The sequence below is a fragment of the Oculina patagonica genome, chromosome 4, assembly GCF_052425735.1.
Source record: "Oculina patagonica isolate OP01 chromosome 4, crgOcupat, whole genome shotgun sequence".
NCBI classification, from domain to species: domain Eukaryota; kingdom Metazoa; phylum Cnidaria; class Anthozoa; order Scleractinia; family Oculinidae; genus Oculina; species Oculina patagonica.
Genome location: NC_135761.1, coordinates 56355893 through 56380330, shown reverse-complemented (window position 1 = coordinate 56380330; position 24438 = coordinate 56355893). Strand labels below are relative to the sequence as shown.

General features: G+C 36.0%; 2 protein-coding genes across 9 annotated transcripts; one reads left to right on the top strand and one right to left on the bottom strand.

Annotated features, from left to right (window-relative positions):
* Positions 1-425: 425 nt before the first annotated feature.
* On the bottom strand, positions 426-14225 carry LOC144650807 (adenosine receptor A3-like). Of its 5 annotated transcripts, XM_078510559.1 has the most exons (3): positions 14088-14225; positions 9836-10041; positions 426-1416 (listed from the first exon to the last, which is right to left on the bottom strand). In XM_078510559.1, exon 3 carries the CDS (start codon positions 1388-1390, stop codon positions 497-499), a length of 894 nt encoding a protein of 297 aa, XP_078366685.1. In that variant the 5' UTR covers positions 1391-1416; positions 9836-10041; positions 14088-14225; the 3' UTR covers positions 426-496. The 5 variants fall into 5 exon arrangements, with proteins under 5 accessions (XP_078366685.1, XP_078366684.1, XP_078366686.1 ...); XM_078510558.1 differs by lacking the exon at positions 14088-14225 and having other exon boundaries at positions 9836-12692; XM_078510560.1 differs by lacking the exons at positions 9836-10041; positions 14088-14225 and adding an exon at positions 7082-7252.
* Positions 6455-23227, top strand: LOC144650805 (adenosine receptor A1-like). Of its 4 annotated transcripts, XM_078510553.1 has the most exons (3): positions 6462-6508; positions 14737-14779; positions 21081-23227. In XM_078510553.1, the coding sequence occupies exons 2-3, from the start codon at positions 14767-14769 to the stop codon at positions 22001-22003; spliced, it is 936 nt and encodes a 311-aa protein (XP_078366679.1). In that variant the 5' UTR covers positions 6462-6508; positions 14737-14766; the 3' UTR covers positions 22004-23227. The 4 variants fall into 4 exon arrangements, with proteins under 4 accessions (XP_078366682.1, XP_078366679.1, XP_078366678.1 ...); XM_078510556.1 differs by lacking the exon at positions 14737-14779 and having other exon boundaries at positions 6455-6508; XM_078510552.1 differs by lacking the exon at positions 6462-6508 and having other exon boundaries at positions 14514-14779.
* Positions 23228-24438: the final 1211 nt, after the last annotated feature.

Genomic DNA, 24438 nt, shown 5'->3' with positions numbered 1-24438 from the left:
TTTGGTAAACCTTAATGAAATAGACTAAGCTCAGCCTGACACAGCTCCTTTTATAATAAGCACTAACAATAGCTAATGTTTAAATATTTAGCGATTAACATCAAGGAAGTTAACAGTTATTACCGAATTGGACAAATGTCCATATGTACAGTATATAAAACCCAGGCAGAAACAAACTTAAAAAAAGAAAAAGAAAACACCTGTCCATGACATCTAGAGCCGCCATAAAGGGGATACTCGAGAGGTCTATAAAAAAATGATCAAGTTCACGGCATAAGGCATAAATTGTTAAATGGAATCTGTTTGTCAATGCATTTATTTTCGGGTACCCACTATGGTTCGTCTGATTAGTTTCGTCCCTATAAGACGTTTAATGCTTAGCTGATCTATCTACCCCCCCAATTTTCTCCAAAATATAACCCTCCCTTCTTCTCCGTGCTATCGGACTGGTTTCAATCCATAAGTTGAATATCTCACATCTTCCATACTAGACACTTCAGGCACGTAATTTTCTTAAAATCTTGATTACTGTCTTTCTGAATTCGGGTACCAAAAACGAGTAAATGATAGGGTTCACACAAGAGTTGCCGTAATGCAAGAATTTTGCAAAATAGGCGATCTCATTGGGCATGCTCCTGCAAGGTTCGCAGAAAAAACTCACGATGTTTATAATCTGGAAAGGCATCCACGTGAACACGAAGACTACAGTGACTGTGAACAGCATCACAGCGAGTCGTTTGTCTTGCTCTCCTGAGCGCTTGTTGCTGTCTCTCCTGGCAAAGCGAAACTTCATTCTGAACCATATCACCACGTACGAAACGCAGATGATTGACAACGCTATGGCAAAGAAAACCAACAGAAAGTAGAAGAAAAACTGCAATGAAAGGAGCTTCTGCTCAAAAAGAAATCGTAGACACGACACCAGAATGGACAGCAACCAAATTAACCCCAGAAGCATGTAGTACACTTTGTTCCTGACGTGACGGTGAACATGAGGCAAACAAACCGAGAAGGCTCGCTCTAGGGCGATAACAGTGAGTGTAAATATTGAAGCACAACCGACGAAAACATCAACCACTGTGTATATCTTGTAACTGTACCGCTGCCAGACGCTGTGGCCTTCATACCAAGCTGCGATCAAGTGGTAGACATACATGGGAATGGCAAATGTTCCAACCAACATATCAGCCAGTGCTAAGTTTATGAGGAAGTAGTTAGCACGCATGCGTAGTAGCTTCTTGTTTGTGGAGAAGACGATGAGCGTGAGGACATTTCCAACAAGAATGACGACATCGACAAACCCAAGCGCCGAACTCCATGCTATTAATTCTGCAAACTGCATGGATTTCGCTTTTTGACTTCCTTGATGTTGCGAGGTAGAGTTGTTCATCGTGACCAATTTATTTTGGAGAAAAACTGTGGATGAAAAATAAAAAGATAAGATAGCCGAACTTTAATGTAAACGATAAGTTACTTTTTCAATTTACGTGGTTTCGATAAGTGACTCTCTACTAACATAAAAAAAGTCCTAGGAAGCAAGCACCTGTTTCTATAGGTCTTGTGCAGTTTATATCACTTATTCCATGATCCGTGTCACATTTTTTTCAAACAGTTCTAAATTCTATTTAAATAATTTGGTTTATATGCCGTTTACAGAGTTCCAATTCTTATTCCAATCTACCAAACTGCGAAGCCATAATTATTGTACACATACTTTTTCTTTCTACAAATTCAATTTTTATCTCTCTTCGCCGCCCGTGGATTTCCTTGAAACAGTTTTATTAAACGACTAGATTAGAGCTGTCTTCCAGTTGCGAAGTTTAAAATTGTTAACCACAAAAGAAATATATTTCAGCACAGTTAAGAGAAAAAATACCTTTGTCACAAGATAGATAATTACTTTCTTTTCACAGATAATAAAGATTAGAAGAAAAACCTTCAACTAAGTATTACCTAAGCGTAATAATATTATAAAGCGAACGCAAGGAAACAAAAACATCGCTGTGTGAATTATTTTCTTATTTTTCTTACCTTTTACCTCAACGACTCCTTGGCACAATTGCAAGCGGAAACAAATTGGTGTGAATAAAAAAGCAACGTTTGCGAGTTGCAATTATACATGCTGGTTTTAGTAAAACCACGTAAATGGATTTCAAACTGTTAGCGTTAATTGCTTTGGCACACATGACGAAAAATTTATGTTTTCTGACTTAATGGGACGTTGTATTACCATAAATAGAGTAATACGTTGACATGGGCGCCTTGCTGTTTGAGGGCTTGGCGACGACGAGGGCTAGGAACAAAATAATAAACATGATTGTATCTTAAAGTGGGGAAAAAAACAGAGTGCGTCCATTTTGAATTTTCAAGTCTTTTTCTTTTCCAAGTGATTTCAAGATGTCTATTAGAATTTAGTTTTCAATCAAATGTCCCCCGGCTCAATTAAATTTAATGAGAAAGTATCCCTGATGCAAATGTAATTTAATATTCTGTGGCTTACCATTCAAAGAAAGCATGCTATTACAAAGTGTCAAAGAAATAAAATTGGAGTTGTGTTGCCAAGACGCCATACTAACTTTAATTGCTTTCTGGTGACATTCGAGTCGAAGACTCTTCGGTTTATTTTATTACAGTTGTTTTTTTACAAATAATCAGTAACCAGATTTCGTAGATTTATCTCTCGTCATAAGAATTAAATTTTATCTCTGTTTGTGTGTGTGTGACTATGTTCTAAAGATGACAGGAGGATTTCAGTCCTGTAGTATGTGTACATTAAGACAAACCTACGATGCGATTAAAGAATATCTTTCGAAGAAACTTACGAGAAACGTAAACAGTGGCTTCCAGTTGTCTGCCTATTCTACCTCAGTCATTCAATTTCAAATACATTGCCAATGTATAAAGCCTAAAAGAACATTTATGCTTGACTCACTGAATTCGGTCTTCTTGAAGGTTGCTACTCATTCCCCTCTTTCAAAAAGCGCCAATTGCTCAGATTGATCTGAATCAATTTTGCCACGGCGCACGCGAGGAACACATTATTTAAATTTATGTATTATTTCCTATGAAGAAGGGTGAAATTATTTACAATTAACTGCGATTGAAGTAGAATGTTGCTCTGTTTCAATTCTTATAATGTTACTACTTTCCATTCAAATGTTAATCACGAATGTGGACTCACCATGACTTTCAGTACAAGGTATTCCCCAGCCTTCAGTCACATAGCGACGGGTTTACATCGAGAGTCCAGTAAAATTACTTATCATGCTTTGAATAATGAAGGCTCGATTTTCTTAATATTCTACAACTATATCACTACATGTCAGGTATGCAAAACATATAACTTGACAGGACAGGGCCGAAACCTTATTACAAAGAAGAGTTAGGTAAACAACTTTACCATCGTAAAATTTTAAAGTTTGTCTTTCGCAGACGTTAAGTCAGACACGAGAATACCTTAATTGGTTGACTGTTTACACTGGCGTAGCCTTCTCCATTGTCTGTTGACGGCAAAAATGACACAGGCTAAAAGCGCTTTAATACTTTGAAATATAATTAGTCGTGGCATTATTGGCGTGAAATGAGAGTTAGCACGCATATGTAAATGTCAACTATATCTTTTGTTAAAAAGATTCTGTACCAAAACTCACTCATAACACATTTACTTTGTAAAACGTTTCCAATAAACATTGGTACAGTAATGAATAAGATAAGTTTTAATCTAGCAAACCATAGCCCATTCATTTGAATGCAAAGCCTCAAAATCATGGGTACGACTGAATTTGTGTAATTATCGTATCTTAGTAACCTAGCCAAAAGCGGCCAAATCACCATTGCTTCACAGAACCTTAAAATTTCAAACTCCTAAACCAAAAACCGGTGCAGAATGAGGGGTAGAGGGAAGAGGATGGGAGGGTTAAAAATTAAAGTTGTAAACTGGTTATTTGTCCACCTTGGCAACGATCAAGGTTCTGGAAATTTATTCGATTTACCGAAGACAAAACAAAATTTATAACAATGTAATTATACAATTATATTTCGCCCATTTTACTTATTTTAATTAAATCCATCTCATAGCCGGTGAACATTGATGTTTGTGAACCTTTAAACTCTAAGTTTCCCATATAGCTGCATAGACTTAACGATGTTGTTTTAAACAAAAGTGAAAAAAGTGAAATATACCAAAATTTTGTCAGATACGTGCATTGGCGAGAAACTACTCGGCTACACAACCGTAAAAAACAATCCCGGGTTTTTATCACAATAAATTGTATTTTCAGTTGTGTTCTTAGGTCAATTTCTAGACTAGACTAAACTATTCGTGCCAGAGAGCAGTTTTCCGGTAAATGACACCCTACTGTAAATCAAAACGCTCTGAATTCTATACCCAGGGCCGTAACCATACCTTTGTCATAGACGAAGCAAGATCTTGCTAGTGGGTTCTGGGGGCATGCCTCCAGAAAATTTTGAAATCTAGTAGCTATGAATCTCTTTCAGAGACATTTTTGGTACATATTTGAGGTACTTTTTGCGAGAAATCAATCTTGTTCAACTGGGGATTATTTCCCCAACAAAATATATTTTGTTTTTTTATTTTGGGTAAAAATTTAGACGAGGCAAGTGCCTCGTCTTGCTTCTTGCTAGTTACGGCCCTGATACCCTATCCTAAACAAGACTGTTTGAAAACCATTCCCTTCAATTCACAGCGGTGCATAGAGCAGTTTTCAATTGAGTGTCGTAAAACCAAAACCAAAGTAATTACTCTAGCCAATCACAAAGAACACTGACAATCCAGTGAACCAATCAAAACTCGAAGCAAATACATGTAGCTGGCATGAAGCGCGGGAAAACGTGCGCGAGTGAGTCACGATTGGTTTTAGTTCTGATTGGCTAAGAAAGTGGCGCGAAATTTTTAAGCCAATCACTAAGAGTAGTAATGCAAAACCAAAGCAAACGCAATTTACTTTCGACACAAGTGAAAACCGCTCTAAGAAGTTTTGTAATACATTATCTATCGAGTATTTATTCAGTGATGTGTGAGTTGTCGTAATGGGTGGACGTGATTCACTAATGCCAAAAAGGCGAGGTCACTTATGGTGTTAAATGGGCTATGTTTATTATTATTATTATTATTATTATTATTATTATTATTATTATTATTATTATTATTATTATTATTATTATTGTTATTATTATTATTATTATGCTCTTGCAATCCAATTTGTATTATTTATTATTTAACTTATTATTATTTTTATATCTATTTTTGACAGCTGTCATCTTAGGTTTTCGCGGATCGTAAGTGGAAAATAAAAAGCCCTTGAGAAAAATAAAAGGCCTTGTTCATTCGCTGTCTCGTGTCAGTTCTTTTCGCTCGACATTGTAATGCGGCTAGTAAATATGCCATGTATTTTTCACCTTTTAATTTCTCCATACACTTCCAGTATACAACTAACAGCTGGAAATGAAAAACAGCTTGGAAAGTGTAATTTTTTAATTTCTAAGAAAGACAATAAAGATGCCGTGTTGGTAACATAGAAACAAAAAGTAAGTTATAAAGAATTTAACACAAATTGCTTTCATGCCCACTTGTTTTACTTGTATTTGATTGGTTTTAAATAAGTATTACTTTTAATCAGTATTACTTGGAATGAAAGTGTTAGCTAATGTAAGTCCTCACTGATCACAATAAGTTATTTATACTCATAAGTCATGACATTTCAGTGACTGATTAGTCCCATGAGGAATTTGTTTTGTTATTGAAAAACAAATTTAATTAAACCGTTTCACAGTTTTTAAAACAGAAAACCAAAACATACGTAAAGAGAAAGCGAGAATGTATTCATCTATGTATGACCTGTCACATACACAACTTGCGATCAAAAGATCTTAAGACTACCGCTCTGGCATTACAATGGGTCATTTTAAAATGAAATTTCTATTCTGCTCAATTTTTGCGCCATTATACCTCTTGGTTTTAGCATAATGAAACTCACACTGACCATTAAGTATTACGCTTCAAAAATACTGTTTGTACAATATTTTTGAATCAGTGTTCATTACAGCAAGTCGTTCTTATTTCAAAAGGAACGGACTTAACTTAATTAGCACTTGAAAAGCTGTGTTTAAGAGATCTCTCAAGATTTTCACAGAAAGGAAATCAAATATGGTTTAAAATTGACAACCTTATTGGAAATGAAGAGAGTAAAAATGCCTTAGTCAAGGATACTAATTTCAGTTGTTTGATCAACCTAAATTCAAGCATCCGTCTCGGAAGCTAATTTGTTCAAACAAAAAACAGGCTTAGATTAAAACCGAGTTAGATTTAGTATTCTTGAAATAATATATCAGCTTACTGGCCAATAAATAGAACAGCTGGGTATAGAATGCGATATTTAGAGTTTAACGAGTGGATAAACCAGAGTTAAGAGCTTAAAATTTCAGAGATTCAATTCCAGTCGTTAATCTCCTTCACAACTAAAAGGTTGGCAGCGAAAGGCGTATATAGGTAAGTCAAAGACAGTGTGAAATACGTTAAAAGCTAAACCCCGAGCTCTGCAATGTAATATTGCTCTTTTTTCGTTTAATTTTTTTCTTCTTTTTTCTCACTTGTTATCAGAAGCTTGAAATTTGTCACAGAATGCAATTTCTTTGAAATAGCCGTATTCACACTTCGCATTGACATTATACTTATTTCATTTGAGGTATTTTGATTCCGCATAATATATCCACGGATATCGGTCAACAAAATTTAGCTTCAATTTATAAAAGGGCAGAATTTTTTTTTTTGTTCTGGAGAGTAAGATCATAGGGAATTTTTGTATTTTGTTTCGACATAAATCCTCATGAGAACAATTTTATCGCACCTACCGGAAAACTTAAGCAATAAAGGAAAAAAATTATTAATAACAGCATAAACCAAGAAACCCTTCAAAAATAGCAGAACAAAAGCCAATTTTTGGTATAAATAAAATTATTTAGTAAGGATTCGGTTGTTTTTAACTGCTTAAAAGTGAGTTAAGTCAAGAGTTTCTTGGATTGAATATATACACACTGTAAACAATACATTTATCACACTTACCATTTATGAATAAAGGAAATACAATTTTCGACCAAGTACTGAAGAAACAACGGTTTTCCTTTTTCTTCGTATGTTAACCCACCGACTTAAAATATCAGCTTTCAGAAAGAAGCAAAACTAAGGTAACATGATTCGGTTGTTAGAAGTTAAGTTTAAAGATCGATTCAGTTCCATCCAACGCCCGGCGCCGAAACCTGGATGCAAATTTTAGTCGCTAAATAATTTTATACAGGAAGCGGAGAAGGTCTACGCTACAACAACCTTTATTTGTTCCAATCATTCATTCTGTTGATCAAAACACCACATACAAGATCACATTCGTTTAGCTGTCTCGATACATTAATTAGAGCAAAAAATGTAAAATTCATCTGTAAAAGTTGTATTCTTCGCAAAAGATAGATTTCTCCTGAGTTTGAACTGAAAATATATATATTAACATTTCAAAATACAGGACAATTAGAAGGGTCTTTAGAATAATCAAGGGTCTTAACTTGAAAAAGAAACTATAGTAGGGTCTTTATAGTAAACCTTTATACTTGTTTACGTATCATTCTATAGGCTTATGCGATAGTTTATACATCTCAGTACTTCATTAACTTATATTTAGTCTAGGCGCAGGTCATGGAAAACGGCAAAGGCGCCGCGATTTTCGAAGTGCACCAACGAACGTGCACATAGCACTTCCTTTCATTAGTTTAAAAAAAGGAAAAACCAAAAACTGTCTTTATTACAATTGATATCAAAAATAACATGCCGGTGATACATAATTAAAACTAGATACGAAGAGAATGAAAATTCAGTAACGAAGGCAAACTTCAAAAACCTATTTTGTGTTTCATGTAGTGACCAAAGAGCATAATAAAGATGTCTGTCAGGCTTCGTGATCAATTCTATTAATAAACTATGACTTACCCTAGTCGCTATTAGAGTATTTTTTAAAACAATTTTGTAGTAGCTAAATACGTTCTTGTATACTATTTGTCCATCAGAGATGCGCATTCAAAGTCTCATCTATCTACTGTAAGACAAATACGATATTTGATCTCATACTTTACAATATAGGTACGGGAACTAAAATTTGAATGATTGAGCATTCCTGGGTTTGCTTAAGAAGTGTGATGGCTACGACTATCGAAATTACCCATGTCGTAAAAAACATAAGGGATTGTTTCTTTGGTCATTCGGAGAAACAGGTGCCACTTTAATGGCAGTTTTCTGCGCATGTGTGCTATGACGCTCTGTCATGTTTCCTTTAGACTGTTCCAGGCTCTCGGTAGTCACGGGACAGCGAATAACGCACGCAGGTGAACGAGGAAAAAATGAGGCGGGTTCCGAGATCCTGGAACGGGCTATGTCTCCTTAGTATCCTTGGTGACGAACCCAAGGGCTCACTCAGTTCTCGGAAGGCGCGATTTCGTCCCAATTGGCAGATGTACCTGTCAACATGTAGAACTGGAATTTTCTGGATTTTGACAATGGACATCTCCAGCAAATGCAAGATTCAATCGGATTTAAGATCTAATTCCGGTCAGTGGAATCAAGAAGAGCCACTATGTGGAAGATGCTTTTGTAAATTCCCATTTCCCCTCAACTCCGAATAGAAAACAATGTTTATGCACACAACATATCATTATGTACACTGCAGCCTTTATAACTCTAAATAGCAGTTTAGTGATGTAGCAAAAACGCGAAAAAGTCCACCAAAATAGGTACTAGCTTAAGTTAGGGCTGCAATAGGCCGGTAACCGTATAGCGGAAGAGATGAAAGCAACTGAGACATTAAAGACTGCATCCGCGGTACTAAAACTACGAAAAACTAAAAAAGAACGCAAAAATTATTAATCGTCTTCTGGCCGCAGAGATCTTCAAGACCAAGGATTAGCAGTTTCTAAAGGAAAAGGTCCAAAACCAGCTTGCTTGTTTGAAACGAGGAAGAAATGGTCGAAGGTTTCTATTGATTTTGTAAAAAACATGTGTCATAATCTAATCATCCTAAACAAACTTACTAAAATGTTATATGAAATGTTCGTACATGTCAGAAAAAAACGCAATTTAGCAATGTCTGATACGTACAGGAAACAACAATGGTATGACAATGTTATCGTTATATCCAAATATATATACGCATGAGTATAATAGGAAGAAACTTCAGATTCATGAGTATTATTATATTGGGTGAATAACGTTTATCAGATGATATCTCTCCATGTTATAAATAAAGACGTTATTTTTATTATTAATGTTACAGAAATGATGTCATGATCTTTTTGCAATAAATAAGTTCTAGTGTATTTTAATTTTTTTTCGATGTGCTCGATATGCATGAACATAAAAAAATGATAGTAACTTATTGTCTTTAATAGTGGCTTTCAAACAAATTCCTAAAATGTAACTTACACTGAGATTCATATAAGAAACTCTGTGAAACTAGTATGCATAAAAAACTTAACTGCCTGAGTCGCTGGCTTCAAAACTCCATCCGTGAAACTAAAAGCTCAAATCAAAACACAATCCAAACTGGTTAGTTCTAATGTAATTTTTGTTCTCGATCCATTTGAAACAGGTTGTTATTTTGAAATTTGCAGAATTTGTATTACGGTAAAAAATTAAAAACAGATATTTTGAGAAATTTGGAAACACTGTTTACAGGTTAATATCGACAGAAAATTTCCTTTTACAAGTAAGGTCTTGCCCCATGAAGACTGTTAGTTTAATTTATACTACGACGAACAAATTGCATGATAAAACACTCACCAAAAAATTACTGAGATCAACTTTGGCCACCAGGCAAAACGTAACGTTCTCAGAAACGTTAATGTGACGCTGTTCTTTCAATCTCTCAGGATTTCATGAAGATGAAGGCTTTTACTGTAAAACGTCGTCTGATCCAACCTTCTGTTGATGGCTGCAGTTCTCTTCGTGTATTGTCAACAATAGGTGTCAGTCTTTACATAAAATTGCTTTGGATTCAAAAAGAAAAAAGGTAAAAAGCCTTTTTGTAAACACCATTGTTCAAAACGGAACCACATTTTATCTTTCAGTGCTTTCCCCCGAGGGGTTCAAAGACACAATTTACAAATTGCACGTCGCTAAGTAAGGTTTTTCCTGCTGGGAAAAACGGAATAATTTTAAATTTTATTCACAACATTCACGGAAACACAGCGGTGCTAAAAACTATTAATAAGAGCTCGAGGAGATGGTTGAAGTAAATTAAATATTGAGTAAATAGAGTTCAACTTCAATTAATTTTGTCTGCATGGGATAACCTTTTGTCAAAGATTTGTGATAAGTAGATACGCAAAAAAGGAAAATGTGTGATTAATATTTGCCATAATTATACACCTTTAAGTCAAGGTACTCATTAAATATTTATTATTTTTATCCGCTATGGATTTTTGTTATCAATTTTTTGGCAAATGAGGTCTTCAATCGGGAAAAGACCACCTGCCCGTACTGAATGTGGAAAATCCCGAGGAAGATTTTTCTGCCTCACAGCGATTTTTTTTTAGTAAGGAAATGGAAGAAAAATATTCCCAGCGTTACTAAGATAACAATACTAACCACGCGAAGTTTTTCAAGATGTTTTCATCAATAACATGGCATGGGTAGTTTCCTTGAAAGCGGAAATATTTTCTGATGTGCAGCAATTATTCCATTACGCTTCATGTTGAAATAGTGTACCTATTTAGTCAATATTAATGGAAATGGAACTCGAGAGTAATGTACGTGCTATATGCTGACCTCTATGAGAATAATTTCAAACTTGTGGTTTACTGAATTTAAACTAAAACGACAAGTCAATCCTAATGATTTTATTTGTTTGACATGATTATTTAAAGAGACGAGCTTCGTAAAATATATTGGTTATTGATACCCTTCAAGGGAGTCTATATATCTTCTCTTGTACATTTAAAATGCATGAAGAGAAAGCAGCGGGTGGAAATGAATATGAATATGAACGAAAAAAAAAATCCGAAACGTGTTTAATTAACCACGTTGTATAAAAAAATCCTAAAAGTGAAGCAAGTGTTTCCTAGAGTACCTGGCACTGCCCCACTTTTGCTTGCATAATTAGCCAGTTCCCTGCATAAGAATCAACAAATTATTCGTTAATGCTTTACATTTCGTTCACGTTCGGTCCGTTTTATCCGTAAAATTTAATAGGAAGGTCGGAGGTACGGCATTTTAGGGCGTAAAAGCCAAAAATAAACGTAGAGCTAATCTAGCACATTTAATATTGACCTGAAGACTGTCATAACAAAGAAAATTAAAGATTGCCATAAAACGCGTGATGGTCTCCGGAAACGTCGTTTAATTTTTTGCGGATACAACTCTACGTGAACGGTTAACGAAATAAATGTTTCCACTCGCCGTTCTATGCCATTCCCTTTATAGAACTTGCTGAATGGTTCTTTCATTGTTCCGTTTTAGTGTAACCTATGGTCCAGTTCGCACTACAGTAGTTGATTTCAAACAATGAAAAATCAATAAACGCGATCACTCTCTTAGCTAGATTTTTCTCAGTTATTTCGTCGTGTTAATTACAAAGATGACATTTCCTTTTGATGTCTTTCGCTCGCCGCTCGTATAAAAAAATCTGTTTTGAAGCAAAAGGAAATTTGTTTATGCTATTCAAAATACTTCGAGGGAGATTTTTTTTCTGATCCCTGAGTGGCATAAAATTAAACGCATGGTTTGTCTTGCCTAATATCATTCAAATTGATCATTCCAGAACCATATTCACATTTAGGTAATGCATTATAACTGATCGAAAATTTCGTGTTTAGCATGGGCTTTCGGTTATGTTAATTTTTAGCATTTGATATTTGCATCGAAATCTGACTTTTAGATGAAAACGTCCATACCATCATTATCTTTGAAGACAATCCCTAAGCTCATCTGCACTTTTTGCTTTTTCTTGTATTGTGATGTGCACGAAGTTCAGCCAGTCCAGTGTTTTTCTTTATTATTATTATTGGCAAGGGACAGAACAGAACAGGCAGACGCATATTTAGCATAGGCTTTCGGTGGGATATGTTTTTCTTGTTGTGCTTCTTTCAAAGCTAGCAGCACATTTAATGTGTTGCATTTCTTAGCGCATTAAAGTAGCATCCCAAGACCGTTTTCCTTGGTTAACATCATACCCCGACAATTTGAGCCTAAATAACTCAAACATTTCGAGAGCTCAAACTTAATTTCATTGTCATTTCCAGCAACTGTCCATTAGTTGACCCTCTAACACGCTGGAACTCTGCCCATAGCCATATGTCTAATAAGGAAAAATCTCAGAAAGCGTTTATGGAGTTGCTTTTTTGTAAATTAAGAAAACCAAATGTGAGCAATAAGGCGGCGGGACAAAAAATTAATTCACTGGCTTGATTATTTAGCAATAATACCAGAAACATTTCCTTTCCAAGCGAAGTGTATATCATTATTCCGAACAAAGTTGCATCTATATCAATTAAATGCAGTTGTAATGCAAACAGTAATAAGCAAACAGTAATGAAGCTGTCTGACTTTTACCTTCCCTCTTTCCTTCCTTCCTTCCTTCCTTCCTTCCTTCCTTCCTTCCTTCCTTCCTTTCTTCCTTCCTTCCTTCCTTCCTTCCTTCCTTCCCTTCTATCTTCCTTCCTCCAGTCATTTATTAATTATTATTTTTTAATTATTCCTTTGGCCTCTTGACATGTAACCACGATAAAAAAATAATCATGCCTTTACTAAAGCATGGTCATTTTATGTAATTAAAGTTGATAGAGATTCATAGTGATGCTAAGGCTAGGTCTGTGTAGCGAGATTGCCGAAAAGTTCAAAATTGTATCCAATATTTTAAAACCTAGCCCCATATCCTTTAGTCACTTTTCTAGCCCTACAAACTGTCAAAGTGTGGGTTTGATCGTAGCCGCAATTTCTCAATTCCACAATTTCTGATTTTTATTGACACTCAAAACATCTTTATAATGTTTCGATTTATTAACAGCCATATATTCCCGTTCTATGTAGCTGATTTGTTTTGCACTTAGCAGGGTTACCACGTTTGAAGAACTTTGACAGGAAATATACACAATTGTAACCGATCAATTAATGAATTGCAGAAATTCGTTCCAGGCCTCTACTCATTATAAAGTGGCCGAGTACAAGGAACAGACTAGCAGTTAATTTGCACGTTTTGCCGTTTGTAATCATCTGTTAAATATTAAACATTGTATATTGCGGCAAATACTACTCTGTTCTGTGTATGAGAGCAACAGTAAATGCACCATCTTTGTTTCATGTCAGAATTTTCACTTATCCTTAAATTGACAGGTAATAATTATGAACACATAATTGAGGTGACGGAATTCAACAACTGTACTGTCATAAAATAAAATAAAAATGGTTGATTATAAAATGGAATAAGTGAAGACAAATGAAAAAGCAACCCAGTCGCTATAGTCTAGATATGTAAAGAAATGTTACATTGACTGATGTTTCAATAGGCCTTAAAATCAAATAAAACAATTTCACAGTTGAAACTCATAATGATTTTTTTGCCACTTGGTATGGCTTTGTGAAAAAGCACTGCTAATTAGAATTTTTCTTTTATTGTAAAATTCATTTAATAATATGCTTTTGTGCATTTTTTTAAATATTGAAGTGTTAACAAAGTGGACGTGCTTCTTTTACTGATTTAACAAATGATTCGCCTTGCTTTCATGTCGGCCGAGCAAGTAAAATAGCTTTTACAAAAAAACGTAACCAATGCTTTTACTAGAAGCTTTGGATCCTAATTAAAACTTGACACTCGTAGTTTCAAAAGAAATAAATTATAAAAGAAATACAATATACAAGCAGTCTGAGTTAGACAATTGTCTACAAATGCCAAGCAATGCAGATTAGGATTTTCAATGCAAAATCTATTCAATATATCCTATGTTCGCTTAAGATATATATATTTTATAACCATTAGTTCGAAAAATATATGAATAAGAAATTATAGGAAGATATGAAGATATTGTATTGAAAATACCTTATGCCGACCGAGCTTCTGATCCTTTCGAAGTTCCCGGTTTTAAATACAATGATTTTCATAATTTTCACACCATAACATTATGAACCTAACAGATTGACTACATTTTTTAAAATGTTTCTAACAAACTCACCTCAATGAAATTCAATTCTTCGAGGTCGCTGCTAGAGAGAAATTATAATGAAGTCCGCAGCTTGAGGTTTCAATGTTTCATATCTCATGTCAGGATGTTTACAATAAGGATATGCTAATTGTAAAATTTGCTGAATATTGGCTCATTTGATTCAGCATTGAGCTCCTATCGGCTGTCTGGCTAAAATACCGTCACCTGTTTTTGAATGGAATCCTACGCAAGCGAATAAATACTCCCCAAAACAAAAAAGCAGTCTCCTGTTCAAATTAAGTGTTTTATTACACTGCGAAAATGTCACTCTTTTTTTGGACTTCGAACAATTTACAAACACTGATACTCTAATAGGAAACAACCAAAATCTAATAGTGCGGTACGTGGCCGCGAATGCTAAATTGAAGCCGCGGGAAATGCCGTCAATCACTTTCAAGTTTCGTTGCCATGGTTCAGAAGCTAACGAATTATATCAAGCTGAAGTGTTTACCGGGAGTAATCCTGCGATATTTTTTTCACTCATAGAATGCGTCTCAGACAGATCAGGACCAACTTATGTTTTATGAAGGTAAATATACATTAGGGTATCAACGCTTAAGCGTGCAAACGTACCGACGGCCTTGTGTATAACTATTGCGGTTGGAAGCGTTATTGACGTTCAATTTTCACATTTGAAATTAAAACGTCACTCATGACTGGAGATGACAGATTGCACGCCTTTCTATTTGCACAAAAACACATTTAGCCTTGACAGTGGAACTCTAATGTAACTTTTTATTAATTTACACAAAAACGCACGCACAAAAAAGTAAATGTTTGAGACATAAAATTACCCAACGGGGAATCCCTTGGTGATTGCTTTGTCAATAAGGTTTCATAAAAAGCTGGATCTAAAATATTTTGTGAGTTGTGACTGCACGCATGACGTGCCTGTGGTGAATTTGTGGACGGCAATCTTAATTTGTTTATTTTTTGACATGGGGAAATTAATTCCACGCTTATGAGTGGCAAAATATTGAAATTTCCCACGTTCGATTGGTTGAGTCTTACAACGTGTTGAAAACTTCCGCAGGAAGATTATGATTTTGATCCCCAATAAAACCAATCAGAACTTCCCACATTACTCCCACGTCAAGGTTTTTGACAATGATTTGGACTTCCAATAAAACCAATAAGAGCCTTCCATATTACCCCTACGTCGAGGATTTTGATACACGATTTGTTTGAGGGAAACGAGAAAACGTCAGTAAAAGTTACCATGCCATATTGGGAATATCAGTACTGCAACACAGAAGACCTTTTAGGAAAAATACCAATTTCTCAGTTAATAGATTTCTATTTTAATATATTCTACAGGTATATGCTATCTACAAAATGCACCGATTGTTTTGTTTACCTGTTTCAGAATATGGCTTTTAGTTTCGCTGTTGAATTGAGGTTTTAATGTTTTCGTCGTTGCGGCCGTAACACAGTATTGTCTGGTAAAACTTTGATAATAGGAAAACTTCGCTTCATCCGGCCAAGCTGAATATTTTCATATTTTTTGTTCATATGTTTGCAAGTGAAAAATCTTCGTACAATTTGTCTCTTGTTCCCGTCAGGTTGTTTTTCATTTCCATTCTTCATTGTACCTTGTTTTTAAAAAGAGCTGTCAGAATAAAAACAGCAACCTTCTAACTAAGACAAAACTGTCTCAGACAAAACTGTCTCAGTGATACATTACCCATTTTCGTTTTGCCATGGTGTACAAATGGGTACCAGACGACATAATGCTGGGGGGTACCCTGCAATGGACTGGCATCCAATTCAGGGGGGGGGGGGGGTAGAAATATTTCTAGCCCCTAAATGCTACGGAAACCGGGATAAGCTCGACAGTGTGGGCCGTATGGCCCGTGGCTTTCCTTTCATAAAATTGATAACTAAGATTTCCATCTCATGTATCGACATATAGTTATGAATAATGGCTACGCCGTAATTATACATAAGCCAACACCTGTCCCCGTTAAAAACTTAATAACTAACTATTGAGACGCAGCTTATTGCATTTTGTCAATAATTTTGTCGTCATGTTTGCCAATTTAACCACCCATATGGTTAGTGCGCAGAGCTCCGAGTCGAGCGGTCTGGGTTCGAGCCCTGGCCAGGGCACTGCGTTGTGTTCTTGGGCAAGACACCTTACTCCCAGAGTGCCTCTCTTTCACCCAGGTGTATTAATGTGTACCGGCGGACTTAATGCTGTATGGGGCCCGGGTAGCCCTGCGATGGACTAGCATCCCATCCCGAGAGGGTAGAAATATTCCTAGTCTCTTCATACTACGGAAACCAGGATAAGCTCCGGCCTGATGGGCCCCTAGGCTTAAACGCAGAGTTAATACGAATACAACATACATTTACCGATCTCGTACCCAAAGTGTGCTTTTCTTTTGGTCAGCATCAAGATCGCAGACTCTAGCCGGTTTTAATTTAAAAGTCCGCGATTTGCGGACTTCCGCTCAAATTTATTTGACTAAGAGTCAAAACAAGAGTAAGTACATATCAAACGTATCTAAGCGGCCTCGCCACTCTACGGTGAAAACTTACCTTACGCCAATATTATGACCACCTCTTGCCGGCCCGAACAAAACTCTTAAAACCTTACGGAAAGTACCCCCAAACCTTTCAAAAGAACCCGGCCCCCACCGCCGAATATCAGCCCATCACCTTATATTTAGATATAGCTCTTAAAGAAAGATTTAACCTCTTTCGATGATCAAGTATGCTCGAAGACTTCTGATGTTTATTCAACGAACTTAGACCTTGTTATGTGATTCATAACGTCGTGCTTGAACAGTGCAGTAAAAGGCTTTAAAGACAGCTGAATATTTTAATTTCGAAGGCAAAATCCGTTCTAAATATATTGCAAAACATCATTTAAAACGGAACATTTATTCCAAAACCCCTACTCGAAGAAAACCACATTAAAAAAGTGTCTGAACTTTACAGTACTTTCTTAATAAATTTATCCCGTTCATATAACAGCGCAAAATAATCGCGGAGCTCCGCGAGCGCGCGGCGTAGCACAGTGAGTAAAGAAATTTGGTAAAAACCATAAAGCCGAAAAAATTGTTTATCGAGTGAGCGTACGCGCCCCCGCCTACAGACTCTCGGCGAGGGGGAGGGAAGTCACAAGGCAACCCGAGCGGGGGTGGTGGAATGCCATCTTATTTTTCAACAAACATTTAACGCTTGTATCTTTTATATTGGACATCCATGTTATGGTCAATTGACAGCTGTCAAAAGAAGGTTTCCGCTGATCAGTATCACATGACCATAACTCGGGCTCAAATGTACAGATCATCGAGATCATTTGATTTTTATTTAAGCTCAGCCCAGGTTATTGTTTTCCATTGTATCGCGGGCTCAAATCTAGCTTTTTTTGTTAAGGTTTATTTTTAGGATTTTGTAAGTGCAATTTCTGCGATTGGAGTTGAAGATTTATTTAGGCTATGATTCTTTCTTGAGTAGCATAAAAGTATTCTCAACGAGAGTATTTTCAGAAAATTTAAAAAAAACAAAACAAAAAATAAGTGTGGAGCTCCGCTTTTAGGCTTTGCTAAATCTATATATAAAATGAATATTCATTGTACTGTGTACCCACGTGGTATGATAGAGCTAGAAAACTGTAAATTTTTTTACCATCCAGTGCAACAATTTGGAAAACTCATATTTGTTTAAGAAGAAGCAGGATAATTAACTTGTAAAGTATAGCCATCATGTACGCCTTACTTGCCAGGGATACCTCTTTCTCTGTACTCTTTTCTTTCTCCCTAATATTTAAATTGTCTTTATAGACTTCAGTAAAGCATGACTAAAATGGCGGCAGTGGTATCGTTGTCGCGTTTAAAACGAGTTTCTATAACGCAATGGCCAATTATTTCTAAACCCAATAAAAATGGCTTTCAAACTTCATGCCGAAGTCAGCCACACTTTAAATGCTTAAATGAGTTCGACGTCGGGAGATTTGAAGTGTGCCGCTTGTCAGCTTATGATCCTTTTTTTCTTTGATAAAGCAAATGCCAACCTTGTGACTACTCACGAGAAATGCCCGAGAATTTCAAGCGATCAATTAAGTTTTCTAACACTTTGAGTTTTAAAAATCCTATTGCAACTGTATTCTATATTAGCATTTATACCTTTTAACAAAGATCTGATTAATTTATTTTCGATTGCTCATCAATCTCTCTCTACTCGATTACACCAGAGTTTGTGGGGAAAGTAGATTACGTTCAATGTCAGTTTGGATTTTTAGGTTAATGCATTGTCTGACTTCTTTTCGTGTTTGATTTTCTTTAAACAAACACATTGACTGAATATACTTATTTGCCCCAAAGAAAATTACCCGGAAAATTGCCTACAATCTTAGAAAGTCGCAAAGGAGAATGTTGAAATTGGTCATACTATTTGGCTTCTTAAGGGCTAAGTTATAGGGCCAGCGGGGACTCCTCATGCCGCCCTTTTTAATCAAATTATTATCCTTCCTCAAAGCCTGCTGTTGGTTGTGATTAGTTCAACACATTGTCATTTTTAACAATGTTTCAAACAAATTGGTTTTTATTTTTATAATATATTGCCTCTATTAAATGAAAAAAGGCAGCTGCTACCGGGATTTTCTTTTATGCGTTCTCCATCTGTATACAATTATAAAAGAAATTTAAGCAGAAAACTCAAACTTGATCCCAATTGACGTTTGGTCTTGTGTACGAGTCTGTGAAAAACAAACTCATCATTGACAAACACCGGCTGGATTTGAATAATCTTCCCTAAGTCGGTGATTGAACGTTTCCCGTTAATTTAAACAGCGGGAATGGATGTAGCTTTATCCGTTGTTTTTAAGTGAGAATTTAACTTAAGATCTCTGCTTACCTGTTCACGGTTTCATATTTACCCCAAGTTTGCAAATGTGTATTTGAAGGGTAGTAACGATGGGGTTGAATAACGAAGATAGACTGATAAAATTACAAAATATCAAAATGTTAAATCAAATATCGCCAACCTTAGAAAAACCTGGAACGATTAAATGACTTTTCTTGTCCCGGTGGGGTGCTACCCTTGAGGCACCAAACACTGGAAACACATCAGTGTAATCACAAACGTACGGCAAGGTGTTGCTTGGAGGTCACTCTTTACCGATAAACTCGCGAATTCATTCCTCGTAGATCGAGTTTTTTTCACTGGGAAAAAGGACAAGTTTTAGGGAAGAAGTTCCTGTCAGTGATAGCGAACCACAAGGTGATGTATAGTCTTTTACACCCGCTCGCACTTAAAAACCAATATTTATCATCCATTGAAGGAAAAATAGTATTCATACCCATAAAAATAGTGTTAATGTGGAGATCTTTAGGAGATAAATTGCTTTTATTTTCGTGTTCACAAAGGGAACTGAAGTGTCATGTCCGCTGGAAATGACATCAAAGGGGTTTCTCGCACATTCGAGTGATTTGTTAGCTGCTACTGCGATACTACGAAAAAAAATGTTATGTGGTTTTAAAATATGAATTAGTCATCATCACAAAATATTTCGTACATAAAGAACGTGTTTGAAAGGAATTGTAATTTTGTAACTGATTTGCTTAGAATATGGCACCTGTTTTGGCCTCTACATTATTTATTGTAAGCTTAGAGATTTGGCTCAAAAGTTGCGTTTTGGCAGGTTAGGAAGCATGAAGGGCGAACTAATTTTAAACTTCCGTAATACTACAATTTTAAATTATTTCTTGCTCGGTTTCCGTATGTCAATGGTCCCATGGTGATTCTGTTATCCATCAAGGTCACATAGCACAGTGACTTTCTCAAAGAAACCTAGTGTGTTTTTATTTCGTTTATTCTTCATCCACTCTTAGCTTGTCTTTTTATTCAAACTTTTTTTAATAAATATTTTCCATGAAAAATGCGAAGACACAATTTTAGACCAAAGCAAAGCGATTAAAGTGGTTCTCATTTTTCCTCATGTTATTTTTAGTACATTTTTTACAGACTGTTATTGCAATTTACATCTCAGAAAAATATGATATATATTCCGGTTTTATAGCAGCTGACTACAAGGGAAGTATGTTTCCCTTAAAAATAATTCATCTTAAACCGGAATTAAATTTTGGGATTTAACATGAATGACAAAAAAGGTACCTCCGGCTTGTATCATTTATATTCATTAGAACTCGCCCTGGGTCTGAAATAAATAGTGAAAGCTTGTATTAATTACACCATGCGATAAAGTGAATTTGGCGTAAATTCATTGTCAGTTTCATCGCGAGGTCAACATTTACATGATTATAAAATTAAGAAAGACATTAAGCATGTTTTGACGTCATTTTAAGCAAAGTGTTGGGAGATGAGGAAATCTGATTTCGTTTGTCAATCTTTTCTCTCTCTCGTGTACTTTCTTTCCTCCAACTTTTTCGTTCACATCAAAGAGCGTTTCTGATATGCTTAAGGTAAAGGTAAGGTAAAGCCTGCTCATCAGGCCGGAGCTTATCCCGGTTTCTGTAGCATTAAGCGGCTAGGAGTATTTCTACTCCACCCTGGATGGGATACTAGTTCATTGCAGGGTAACCCCAAGCAGTAAATTTGCCAGTACCCATTTATACACCTGGGTGGAGAAAGGCACTATGCAAGTAAAGTGTCTTGCCCAAGAACACAACACAATGCCCTGGCCAGGGCTTGAACCCGAACCGCTCGATCCGGTGTCCAGGCTCACTAACCATTTGGCCACCGCGCCTCCCATCTGGTATGCTTAAAGGTAATCTTAACGCCTTAGTCGCACTTCAAAATATTATGAACCAAATTTACAATGATTTTTATACCCTTATTTTTTTTCGGTTATCTTATTGTAGATTTAATACTTTCGTCATCTGTACGGATGGATTCCTTGCAAACAATTGGATGGAGTATAGGGTTCGGCCTAGTTGCCCTCGCCATAATATCCGGGAACATTCTTACGATGGTCGCCTTTTTTGGTTGCAAAAAGATGCTGCAGATGCGTGCAAGCTACTTCCTTCTCAACCTGGCAGCCGCTGACTTACTTGTGGGCGCAATCACAGTCCCTATGTACATAGTTCTTCTAAGTCACCACTTGGACAATGTCACATATCAAAGCATTTACACTGCGGTGGACATAGCTTCCGGCTTTGCATCTGTTTTCACGTTGACAGCGATTGCGTTAGAACGCCTCTACGCGTTTTGCAGGCCACTTCGTCACCGCCACGTCCTGACCGACGCGAAATGCCTTCTGATAATAGGAATAGTTTGGATCCTTTCTTTTATCATCACCATTCTTCACCTATTGTTTAAGTACCACGTGATTTCCTTTGACGTATTCTTTTATGTCATGATGTCATCATTAAGTGCATGCTTGTTTTTCATGTGTGTGTCGTATCTAGGCATTTGGGTCAGAGTTAAATTTTATTTCGGCTCACAGAATCGCGCTTCGGGAAATGACAAACAAGTAGCTAAAATGCTTTTGACCATCACGCTTACCTTTGTGGTCACGTGGTTACCCTTCCACCTGTTAAACATAATAAACTATTTTTGTAGCTTTTGTTTAGTCTCCAAGCTACCACATAATGCCTTGTTTTTCTGCAAATTACTGCATTATGCCAACTCATTCTTGAATCCAATTATTTATTCGTTTCAAATGCCTGATTTTAGAATAGCTCTGGGAAGAAAATTGTGCAAAGAATCCTATGGTGTGGTTGAAGAAACACCAAAGATCGAGGAAATACCTTTAGACAACATTGGAGAACCTGAGGAACTGTAAAGTATAGGTCGAAAACAACAGAAAGACAGACAGACAGACACAGACAAACGGACAGACAGACAAATATACACAGACAGGCAGACATTGGCAGGATCAACATTTTGATCGAAAGGGGAGGTAGTCTGTTAGAGTTAGTGGGACAGTTGCAGCGACGTTTAGGCGTAATAGTAACAACAGAGGAAGACATGATGGCGAAAAAAATTACAGTAGACTTCAGACTTCAGGCTTTTATTATTTGCACTATTTACAACAATTTATATAACAATTAAATTATACATTAGAGGAGAAAATTCATAAATAAAAGAAAGAAAATATACAAGAAAAAAAAAGATGAAAATGTGATCAGTGACCAAAGTAGCTAATAAACTTTCGAGTTGGTTGCTAACACGACGTACAAAGTAGCGATTAAAATAGTTTTGAGCTAAGCACTAAAAAGCGTAATTTAAGTAGGTGGACATAATTTGACAAAATAAAATCAGCAGTGCTAAAACACAGAACACACTATGCCACTAGACTAGGGCAATCAGAAAATATATCTAACTATATAATTATTGAATACAAGGGAGTAAAATTTATTCAATTAGTAAGAATAATCAAAAATAAATAAATATTACAAAAAAAAAAAACTGGGTGTATCTTGGACGTTGCAGAGACAGTTATTGGTTAAGGTATTGTATTGTGGGTTGGGTATTGTTAATTGTCTTTTGAATCCTTTGTTTTATGTCATTTGGTTATCGCACCATCAGCCACACCAAGAAAATAAAAGAAAATTGCATTATGCTTTGAAAAAGGGCAATTGTAGGGGCCCACGAATTAAAGAAATAACTTAAACAATTTTTATCGTTATCTTAATATTTAAAAGTACTAATATAATTTATCGGTGCTCGGAAATATTCGCTACATGGTAAAGAAACCGCTTAGCTAACTTAAGTCAACTATGGCTCTCGCTGAAAATAAATAAACACTTTTATTTATCATACTTTATTTATTAGCACAATTTTACTTTTAGGAAAGTAATTGATGGATAATTTTGCTTATTGAATTATATATTATATTTAAGGCCGGTTATACAGTTGAAAATGTGCAAGATATTTGCATAAGATAAGCAGTTCATTGTATAGTTCACCAGAAACTGAATATGTCTATTTATCTGCGACCAAACTTGTACATACCCAATATATTGCATGATATTGTTCAACGTACGCTTAAAAAAATTAAAATAAACAAAAATAAAAAAAGCAGTGTAGCGATCATTCTTGTGAATTTTCCGTATAGGTCAGAAAAATAATTCATTTATTGCTTCATTTGCTTGTGTGGACTTGCGTTATTTCATAGATTGTAGGAATGTAAATTTGGTAAAGACCGCTGCAATAAGCACCCATGTTATGTCCCTTGTCAGCATCGGGTGCTCGCTGTTGTCTTCAACAGATCTGATTATTTTTTATCAATGGAAATCGAAGAAAGTCTAAATCCACCTTACAGTTCGCTAAATCGCATCACTCATCATAATGCGAGGCTACCTTTCGGGAGTTTTTAAGAACAATGGAAAATCTGTGGTATTGGGGTAGATGACGAGGGTAGACGGTCTAGACGTTCTGTAAAATATACGGCTAGATGGCATAGAAATTATAAATGACATCTATCATTTGCTCAGGATACCGCAACGGAGACGCTTTTTATATAGTAAATACTCTTTGAACTTTACAACCAATTACCTAGTTGTCTAGAACATTGCTCTAGGGCCGTGATCTCGGATCCTGGATCCAGAGAAAAATGTAGCATGAAAGGAATGAGTAACAGCCTAGCAACCCATTTAGCAGCTTTACTGAAGACATCGTCAGTAGCATGATTACGCCTCCAGTAGAAGACAAGGAGATGCTAGTCATAAGACCGAATAGATGTTATTCGAAAAAACACTCTTGCCAGCGGTTTTATCTAAAAAAAACGTCTCAAATAAGTGTCATGAAAAACAATTATAGTTAGTGAGGAGGAAGTGCGCCAAAAATATATAACCGCACCTTATCCTTAAATGCAAATTTTCGTTTTTACTTAAACTAACAGCTGAAATATTTATACTAAAACATTGCTAAATTAAATGAGCGCATTTTTGTGCAAAACGTGTTGGATTTAGCAAATTACTTGAGGTATTCTTTGCCCAGTTAAAAAGTTGAAAATCAAATAACAAAACCAGTATTTTTTCTTCATGACAGTTCTTGTAGCTAGAACTCTGCCTCGCGAATTAGTTAGTGTTCGGAAAGGACAAATAACGCACAACGCAGCTGAACACCTTATTGAATCTCTTTGACAACTTAAAGCTACAAAACACCTTGAATAATCACAGACGAGAAGATACTCCTATTGAATCAATACAAGTGAGATAGCACCAATTATACAAGTGCAGATTGTCCGACCACCATGAAGTTCTTGTAATTAAG

Coding starts and splice junctions, on each gene's coding strand:
- LOC144650807 (XM_078510559.1), bottom strand. CDS start 1,390: ATGAACAACTCTACCTCGCAACATCAAGGAAGTCAAAAAGCGAAATCC.